The sequence below is a fragment of the Buceros rhinoceros genome, unplaced genomic scaffold (assembly GCF_000710305.1).
Source record: "Buceros rhinoceros silvestris isolate BGI_N320 unplaced genomic scaffold, ASM71030v1 scaffold17, whole genome shotgun sequence".
In the NCBI taxonomy this organism is placed as follows: domain Eukaryota; kingdom Metazoa; phylum Chordata; class Aves; order Bucerotiformes; family Bucerotidae; genus Buceros; species Buceros rhinoceros.
Window position 1 is genome coordinate 29,928 of NW_010422519.1, and position 10,067 is coordinate 39,994.

General features: G+C 44.0%; 1 protein-coding gene across 1 annotated transcript in view; it reads left to right on the forward strand.

The window, feature by feature from the left end:
- C2CD2 (C2 calcium-dependent domain containing 2) overlaps positions 1 to 8,678 on the forward strand; it is a gene marked incomplete at its 5' end in the record, with an annotated part of 38,426 nt that extends 29,748 nt beyond the window's left edge. The window contains 3 exons of the mRNA XM_010140042.1: positions 750 to 877; positions 2,033 to 2,345; positions 8,446 to 8,678. Coding sequence (XP_010138344.1) covers positions 750 to 877; positions 2,033 to 2,345; positions 8,446 to 8,678 — 674 coding nt within the window. The remainder of the gene's footprint in view (positions 1 to 749; positions 878 to 2,032; positions 2,346 to 8,445) is intronic.
- Between the last annotated feature and the right edge of the window lie 1,389 nt (positions 8,679 to 10,067).

Genomic DNA, 10,067 nt, shown 5'->3' on the forward strand with positions numbered 1-10,067 from the left:
CAGGAATAATTACTCATTAGAACAAAAGTTTAAGCCAAATAAAATAAATACACAGGAGCATTTGGTATGGCAGTAACTTAGGTAGTAGTTATGACAGACTCATGCCAAAATAGCAACAAGTGCTATGGAAAAGATGCTGTGACCATGCCATAATTCTAAGTGATGACAGCAATAAGAATTAACAAGTGCCACAGATGCTGTCCTCTGCAATGTTCAGAGGGGAAAAGGGGGTGCACTTTGCAGGCTTTGGAGGCAGCTGATAAAGGGCAGAGTGCCTGCCACTTTGCCTTCCCCATCCTATCATAGTGCTAGAGCAAAGCAATGATGTCTGGAAAAAGAGCAAAATAGGTAACTGAAGAAGTAACGGCACGTGCCAGCTTTGTACCATGTTAGAACTACGGCTCTGCATGACTGTGACACCTGTTGCTCTACCCACTGCTTCTGGATTATAATCCCTGCAGTGTAGCAATGCTTTGAAATACCTGGACTTTTTGTCTAGGCTTCCAAAACCTCCTGTGTGCTCAGGGCAAGGGTTCGTAAGTGCAGCACGGGTCCCTTTTCTCAAAAGAATGGGTAGCAGAAGGGCAAGACAAGACCCAATAGCTGGGTGGTAAATTGGAAGATGTTTCGGAATGCCTATCATTTCTGCTAACTTCTTTGAATTTTAAGTCAAAAACAAACCCTGCCTCTATTTGCTCTGCTTTTTCCTGTTCTTCTTTCTTCCCTCTGAAACAATGCTTTCTTTTCAGAACTGCTGGTACTGAACGGCACCGATCCTGTTGCAGAAGCAGCCATTCGGCAATTAAGTGAGTCTGCAAAGCAGAAGCTGAAGTCTCCTAGAAAGAAAAGCACCATTATCATATCAGGGGTGTCCAAGGTAGAGCAGAAAACAATGCTTGTATTTAATGCCTAGTACTGTAAAGTGCTCCACTGAGTAGGATGTTAATGTGTGTTCTGCTGTCTGCCATTCACCAGTCTCTGCAGCATCTAGGTCTGTGTGCCAGTTTGTTTTGGTAACTGTTTTAAGCCAAATCAGGGTGGGTAGTTGGAAAGGGTGTTGGGTTTTGATTGTTACATTTAACAGCCTGATTAAAAATGCATAGTATCCTCGGATAGGAGCAGGGTGATTACAGATTTAGGGAAACCAGTTTAGGTGAGAACAGAGGATAATTAGTCCTTCTCTGTATTTCTCCCGTGGAGGGGAGGTGCAGAGAAAACCCACGAAAGATTTTTCTAATTTTGTCAAAGTTGTTAAAGCAAAACCCTCTGAAAAACTTCTGAGTCCTCTGGGCTCTGTTCTAGAGGGAGGGCAAACAGAAGACTGTTTCTCCCATAGTATATAGCATTCCTCTAGGCTTTCTTCATCCACAGTCTCAGTGTCCATCCGATGCCTGGTGCCTGCCTGTAGTCCTTTCCCTGCAGGCTGCTGTAGGACCTTTGTTGTCAATTTTTACTGTTATGCACAGGACCCCTAAAGACCTCTGAGCGAAAGCCAAGTCAGTGGGCATGAATCCTCTCATCGTGGCTGTGCTGAGGGGAGGGAATGAGGATCAGCTGCCACAGTGAATGTATCTGCTTGGGAAATGGGAGCACTGGGACTGCATGGGTTTGTATTTAGCTGATACAGATGCCAAGAATTCCTTCTACAAGATGAAATACTGTGATGTGTATTTTCTTAAAAAGACAAATATTATTGTCTATGCATGCTGACACTTCATTACAGCAATACATGAAGGAAGAAGTCCCATTATTACCAGTGGGGATGGGGGTGAATGGGAGACATGTATTCTTCCCACACACACACATGCCCCACCCCGTCATTTGACATTACCAACATTATTAAAACTTGGCTATATGCTCCTCTCCTTCAGTGGAGCTAAGGAAGCCTCACAGCGGCTTTCTGACAGTCCTGAGCAATACAAGTAAAGGTGTAAAGAAGAGAAAAGAACTTTTGCAGGGAAGCTGTTTGGTTTTTTCCAGCAGAGCGGCTTGTGTCACTGTTGTTTCTTGTTTTCGTATTTTCACTGGGCAGACCTCTTTATCTCAGGACAGTGAAGCTGCGCTGATGATGGACTATGCTGCAGCCATGGATAGCTCCTACAAAGAAGTAGATCCACCCACTGTGGAGGAAGCTGTCACAAAGGTCACCTCTGATGAAAAGCTATCATTAGATGCTTCACAAATAGTACCTGATACTGACCCACAGCACAGTTCCCATAAGGCTTGGGGTTTGGAGAATGGCAGCCAACAGTGGGACACCAACACCCTCTTAGACCAGACCTGTGAAGAAATATCTGGGAGCTCATTAAGTGTCTCTGAAACTGGGAGCATGAAAAAATCTAAAGGTACGTGATCCTTACCTCCACTTCAGTGGATAGCTGCTTTCTCTATGTAATTGACAGTGCCATGCAACACTGTAGTAGTTCATCCTTTCTTACTGATTTTTTTTTTCTCCCTGTCCTTAAACTCCTTGTGACTGTGGTGTTATTTGAAGCTGTCTTATTAGCAGCCATAAAAAGTGCAGTACTCCAGCTCTCTGAGCCAGGTCTGGCTCTCTTACACTCCCCTCCATCAGGAAACAGAAGGGCTCACCCTTAGAATCACAGAATCATTTTGGAAGAGATCATGGAGTCCAACTGTTCTCACTGCACTTCCAGGGTCTCTAAATCACGTCCCTCAGCACCACATCTACATGTCTTTTAAACACTTCCACCACTTCCCTGGGCAGCCTATTCCAATGCTTCACAACCCTCTCTGTGAGGAATACCCAACCTAAATCTCCCCTGGTGCAACTTGAGGCCATATCCTCTTGTCCTGTCACTTGTTACTTGGGAGAAGAGACTGACCCCCACCTTACTCAAGCCCCTCTTTCAGGTAGTTGTAGAGAGTGATGAGATCCCCTCAGCCTTCTTTTCTCCAGGCTGAACAACCCCAGTTACCCCAGCCGCTCCTCACAGGACTTGTGCTCTAGACCCTTCTGCAGTTTCACTGCCCTTCTCTGAACCTGCTCCAGCACCTCAATGTCCTTCTTGAAGTGAGGGGCCCAAAACTGGACACAGTGTTCAAGGTGTGGCCTCACCAGTGCTGAGTACAGGGGACAATCACTTCTCTCCTCCTGCTGGCCACGCTATTTCTGGTACAAGCCCAGGATACCACTGGCCTTCTTGGCCACCTGGGCACACCGCTGGCTCATGTTCAATCAGCTGTTGACCAGCACCCCCAGGTCCCTTTCCACCAGGCAGCTTTCCAGCCACTCCTCCCCAAGCCTGTAGCATTGCAAGGTTGAAGGGCAGCTCACTAAATCTAGCTCAGTTACTGGGAGAGCAATAACCAGCCACATTGTCAATTCCTCCATGAAACCTGTGTTCTTGAAAACAAGGACTTGTGCCCTATTACTAACATGAAAGTGACATGGTTTCATGGTTGCTTTCTGATAGGTTCCTTCTCCTCCTTCATATCTCTGAGCAGGAGAGTCTCCTGCCCTCATTAAAGCAGTATTCGGAAAGCATCACAGCTGGACAGAAGTTCACTCTCTCTTAACTGCCTTGTGGACTGTTTCTCCCTTTTTACTGATGCCATTAATACATAGTTTGCTAAAGAAAATGGAATAAAAGGTAATTTAATAAGTAAGGTGGCAGATCATTTTGCGTATGCATTTACACACCTGGATAGTTTGAAAATGTCTTAGGATTCTTTGTATTTCCTTTATAAAACCATTAACCTCTGAGGCTGTAGCACTGGTTTGTGGCTATGAGGCAAAGGGGCTGTTAGAAAATCTGACCCAGCAGCCAGTGCAGTGGACTGTGCGCTGTACAGGTGGCGCATCAGTTGCATGGGATGCACGCTGAAGTTGCAAAAATTGTGTTTCTCACCCGTATCCATCCCTCTCTTGCTTTATGATTTTTTTCTTTTTTTTACCCAGAGATACTGTAAAATGGCTTATAAACCCTCCATATATTGTTAGATAATTGTCATCCCCCACACCCAAAGCATACCCTGGATCCCTTTGCCAAGCAGTGGGGCTTTCTGGCCTTCTCACAGCTGTATTGCTCCATCTGATAGATAGGATGGTACAGCAACAATCAGACTGATATAGATGTTCAGGCATTGGAAAGTTTTGGTTGTCTTTGGGGTGGGGATAGGGGGTTAGTTGTGAGGGTATTTGTCTCATTTGGAGCCTGAAAAAGTTTACAAAGCTAAATAAGATTTTGCAAAACCTCTGGACTCTAACCTGTTTTTCTAAAACAAGCAAGTAGAAGTTTGTCTGTAAGCTGTTGTCTGCTTTTGTTTTTCTCTGTGCAATGTGTTGTAAAGAGATCAGGCTTCTAAAGATCCTGCTTACATGATGTAGTGTAGGAGGGCTAAAAAGCACAAAGTATCTCTAATGTTTGAGAGAGTTAACTCATCTTGAAAAAATACCTTTAAAAACTGTCTCAAATCCCATTCTTTATATACCGATCTCTTTGTGGACATCTTGAATCTTTGTTGGCAGCTTTTACGGAGTAAGATAGGAAAACATTTCAACCCTCCCTTCCTTCTGTTAGCTGTGAATAGTTCAAGGCTTCTGTTTTGTCAAATGCTTTACCTTCAAAAAAACCAAACAAATGTAAAAACTGAAACAACAAAAAACCCAAACAAAAGTCAAACAAAACCTCTTCTGCCTTGTGTATGTATTGATGTCTTAAAGTTAGCACTGTCTGTCTTTTTGGTTTTTTTTTTCTTACTCGTGCATATTTTTGGGTTTGTTACCTTTCTGACTTCCTCTTTCTTACCCATTCCCTTGTATAAACTTAAGAGGACTACTATGCCAACCAGAATTAATAACCTACACAGTAAGTTATTTTTGTCTCTTTTCTTTTTTTAAGAAAATGTAGCTTTACATTACAATGGTATACTCATTGTAAAAACTGAAGCAAAACGTAGTGTGACACCCATTTTCTTCTTCCCTCATCCATTTCTTTCCTCCCTCCAAAATTACCTTCCTGTGCCCAGGTGTCCTAGCAGGCTAGTCTCCTGTAACAAATCATTCTTCTGGTGGTCGTGCTGTCCAGGTGGTCACGCAGAACAGACGGTAGGGAAGGCTTGGAGGGGTGCTCTGCATTCCCAATCTCTGTCCGTCATGCCCGTTTCTGTGGTATCAAATTATCAGTCAAAATCTGCTCATGCAAACCGTGTGTGACCCCATAACTATTATTGCGTATGCAGAATGCTTATTTTAAAACCTGTTGCTTACAGTTTTCTAGATCTCTTTTCTAGCCTGATTTGTAGAGCTACCAGGACCTCAGCAGTTATTTACAAAACCACCTGGAAAAAAAATGTTTTGGAAGTTGGGAAGGAATGGAAAGAAGTGATCTCTATTAGTATTCCTGTAGATGTGGAAGGAAATCTTCCTTCATTAATAGAAATGAGATTCAGAAGTGATCCTAGCCCCACAAGCATTTTCAGAACACCTTAACCTAGCACGGAGGAGCCTAGGAAGACCAGTCAGTCTGCACAGTGCTCTTGACATGCTCTCTGATTATCCCCTAGTGTTAGGGGCCGGGTTGGCATATGGATCCTGTTGAACTCAGAGTAAGCATGCGAATAGCACGAGCATTGCCAAGCTTGTGATTTGCCCTGCCCTGCCTTCTTGGCAGGGGTGCATGCCTCCACAACTGCTGGAGCCACTGTCAGGCAGCACATACCAAACTGGCTGGAGACTGGTGGGTGTCAGCGGGGATGTGGCAAGCTTCCACGTAGCAATGACCTCAGTACCTCCGAAAACAAGCTTTCATGTCACTGGGCAGCTGCTTGTGCTGAGTCTGTGCTGTTCTCAGGGAAGCACTGCCTGCAGTTCCTCTGCTACAATGAGTTGTCCTGGGCCACTGGCATGATTTTTGTAGCATTCTTGGTTCTGTTCTATTTCCTACTACGGGAAATCAGTCTGAATGGATAGAATTAAATAGCTACTTATAGATAAACTCTTCTGTCCCACTCCTTCTGTTGGCACAGCTTCAGCTGCAGTTGCCAAGACTGCTGGGCAGAACAGCTGACTGCTAAAACAAAAGCTGCACAGCAGCAAGTCCTCATCAATCCCCCCCAGCCTTTGCACATTAACAACTGTCAGTATCATGGGGTTGAACACTGTTTCTTTTATGCTGTTGACAACAGCTTGAAGTGGTACTGCCTTGCCAGAAAGATCAATCAGAGGGTGATGGGAGAGCAGGCAAGATTCAAATCCATGAGTTCCAGTTGTTTTCAGCTGACTTCTGCTTCCATGCCATCGTGCCCTGTGAGAAAAGTCTCGGCAGCAGCAAGACAAAAGGTGCTAGAATATCCTCACAGGTGCTGAGTGCTTAGCGCTTAAAATAAAAAGTAATAAACCGAAGCACATGTTTGTAACTGCTCTGGTCTGCACAAAGCAGCTTGTGGCTGCATGCCACAAAGCTGCCATGAAATACCTATTCTGCAGCTGTCGCTGTGCACAATGACGTGCAGCCTGTGTCAGTTCCTTGCGGGACAAATATGTAATTCTAGACCTGCCATGAAATACCTATTCTGCAGCTGTCGCTGTGCACAATGACGTGCAGCCTGTGTCAGTTCCTTGCGGGACAAATATGTAATTCTAGCTCTTGCACAGTATCACGTGAGAGCATTAGTCTGCGTGTTGCTTTTTTTATATCCATTTGCAATGGGAGGAAAAGCAGAATCAAGACCGTGCAGTGATAGGAATTAACAGCTGTATCGAGAAGGAATCAGGAAGGTGGTGCAGGAACGAGCAATGGAAGCTTTGCCAAGGAGATGACTGTCCTCGTGTACTGGTCTGACTGCCAGAAGGCTCCTGTGTGGCTTGCTACCTGGGTCCTCCTTCGTTCAAACTGGCGTGTGCCACTTGGACACCACCACTACCCAGTCCTGCACAGAACCGCCGCTATTTTAACATAGAGCTGATGTATGGATACCAGGCTGAGCGTTGCTGGTAGCTCAGAGCAGTGTCCCTGCCTGCTGCACCTGAGCTGCCTTATGCATAAGGCACACACACACATGTGTATGAGGAAGGTGGAATCTGTCAGAAATGCAAAAGTGACCCGAGCTTGCAAAGAGAGAAGAGTACTCGTGGCTGGTGTTGGCAGCGTGAATCCCGAGTCCCTGGTGAGAAGACAGCTGCAATTGCCTTGGCTGCATAATAGATTTGACATGGGATCAAGGGAAGGAATACAGCAAATTGAAGCAACTTAATTTACCACAGAAGGGATTTAAGCAAATTTACGAACCTATTGGAAGCAGATGTAGTATTATTTTTCATCTGCTTGACATGAATTGCTATTCCTAACATGACTTGAAAATAGCAAATGCTTTGTGATTGTTACTGTAGGTGGTGCTACTGAATTAATGCTGTGTGACTTGTATGCCCGTACTGCACACAGGTTGACTGCCTGTGACTGTTCTCTGGCACCAGCAGTGTCCTTCACGTCAAATTAAAATGCCACCTTCATGTTGTGCATCGCAGGCTAATCTTTTGTTTTCAGCTCTTCTGAACGCTGAAACAACAAAGAGTAGCATTACTTCCTCTATTTCATTCTTTTTATAAAATGCTCTGTGCTTCTGTTGTATTGGAAAGATTGGATATGCCTGTTGGACATGTGAGAACCCAGTGTACAACCCACAGCAAATGCTGTGCACGTTCACCTTTGACCACTACCATAGCTTTCAGAAGAGCATTTGAAACTCGTAAGGTGTAAGGAAGGAGACTTCCCCAGGATGAGTGGGTTGGCTTCAGAAGATGGCATCAAAGGATTTATATTTGACTGCTTGTAGGCTTGTTTCACCATAGCTTTCCTTCCTTTTCAACAGCATCATTTCTGAAAGAACTGAAGGAAAATTTCTTTTTTCTGTAGTGCTCCTCTAGCAATATGTGTGAGCTCTTCTCCCCTGAACACTTTGGCTAACCGTACAAACGTGTGTGTATGTATATATCTAGAACTACCGCAGTCTGTCATGATTCAGTTTGCATGATACTTGCATGGAATGAGGAGAGGCTGAGAAATACATACTTCCATGGAGTCTGAATTTCTCAGTGGTGTTCAGCTGGGAGAGAGCTGGGTCAGTGGCAGGGCAAGGAGAATTCTACACTATCACTACCCAAGTAGCGTGTAGTGTATGTATGCGTGCCGCTGGCGGAAAGCACAGCAATTGCTCGCGTTTGCGAGTATCTGAAATCACTTATTCCAAGGTGGAACTTGTACTGTTACGGCCTCTAGGTTACAACCATCAGTGTTCTTGCTTTAGATTCACCACGCTCTTAGCTTTCTAACATTGTCTGAAGTTACCAGGGTGATGCTTAAACTGGAAATGTTAAGACCAAGGCTTTTTTCAGTGTGCTGCAGGTAATTAAAGCTGAGCTTCAAGAGGGCAGCAGCTTGTTCTGTCTAAAGTGTCCTGTACCTCTGCTGTTTGCTTCTACAGGTGGGATTTTGAAAAAAAGCGCAAAGCTCTTTTTCCGCCGGCGACATCATCAGAAGGATCCAGGAATGAGTCAGTCACACAACGATCTTGTCTACCTGCAGCAGCCACTGTCAGAGGAAACACGCAAGAAGGGAGGCACGCTTTCACGTATTCTGAACAAAAAGCTCCTTTCCAAAAACAAAAGCAAGAACAAACTGAACGGTGCTTCAGCAGAACCATACGTACAAGACTGAACGCTCTCTGGTGGGATACTTGCACATCAGTTGACCATTTGTTTACAGAGCAGTACTAGAGAATGCAAATATGGCTGATGACTTGCATAAAATGATGTTCCCTAACACAGTGGTCCAGGAATAAACAGAAAGCTTGTCTTTTTGGTTTATTTTTCCAGAATGCTTTTTCCTCTCTGATGATGATGTTGCTCCTCCAAATACAAGCAGTGCTAATTGTATCATGACAGCTTTTGCAGGACTGTGTGGTTTATTGTAGAAGAGGATGGGGAATGGTGCGGGTGGGGAGGTCCTGCATGTAAGCAACTAGTTTACATTAACGAGGAGCTAAGAACTGAAATGTCTTACCTGCTATATGACTGAACCAGTAGAAAGAGCGAAGATACCACTGTGCTTCCTTACTGCAGCCTGGAATTAGCAGCAATGCAAGTCTCATCTTGTTTTTCTAGTCAGGCTGAAAGGGAAAAGAGGGACCCAAATCCGGTTTGTATTGTGATTTGGAAACGGGTAAGTTTTCAGAGGCAGAACTAAAATGCTCTTTAAGATAGCCTGCTGTGATAACTGTAGCCTGCTGTAATAACTGCTCAGCCCACGTAGGTGGAGACATGCCTTCAATACTAGCCATAAATCAACAAATTATGCAAATACTTATACTAGCATATTGTTTAATGTTCTGTGCGTCAGTTAGGCTTAAAAAACCAGAACTTTTTAATGGAGTTTGTTCGCAAACAAAACATTTACAAATTCTTGTATGTAGCTTTTCTTCCCTGTGTGAGAAGCTGCATTGCTAATGCAAAAACCTGTCTTAGGGACTCAAATTCCTTCTCCCAACTACTTGTTAGACAAGTAAATATATTAACCATCATATCAAATGCAAAGCTAGGAGCAATAAGTGATGAATAGAGCATATTTAACCCTATAATGCTTTCCGTTAGACAGCTTGTTTTACTTGCCGAACACTTGCTGAGATCTTGGAAAACACTGCAAAGAGCTGCAAAGAGAACTTTTTAAAAAATAATAATTCCCTAGTCGTCCTTCAGTTTCTAGATCTGCTACTGCTGTCATGTGGTGAGTGGCTAAGTGGGTGAGGTTTGTTTTTTCGGTTTTTTTCCCATTAAATATTGCAGCTGGCTCATTTAAGTGAAGAGGGAGAATGGATGTAAGTAAAGGCATAGTTCTTTGGACTATTAAGAGGAGTAAAATGTCAGTCAGTATTTCACGGGTACCATCTTCCATGCATACCTGTACTTCCCCATCATCTACATTCCTTCTGAGGTCAAAGAACCAAGGCTGTTCACTTTAGCCAAGAAAAATATCCATTTAATCTAAATTAGTAACATGAATGGATGATAGATCTGTGCCTGCTTTGCCAACAGTGACTTTCCCCCCCCC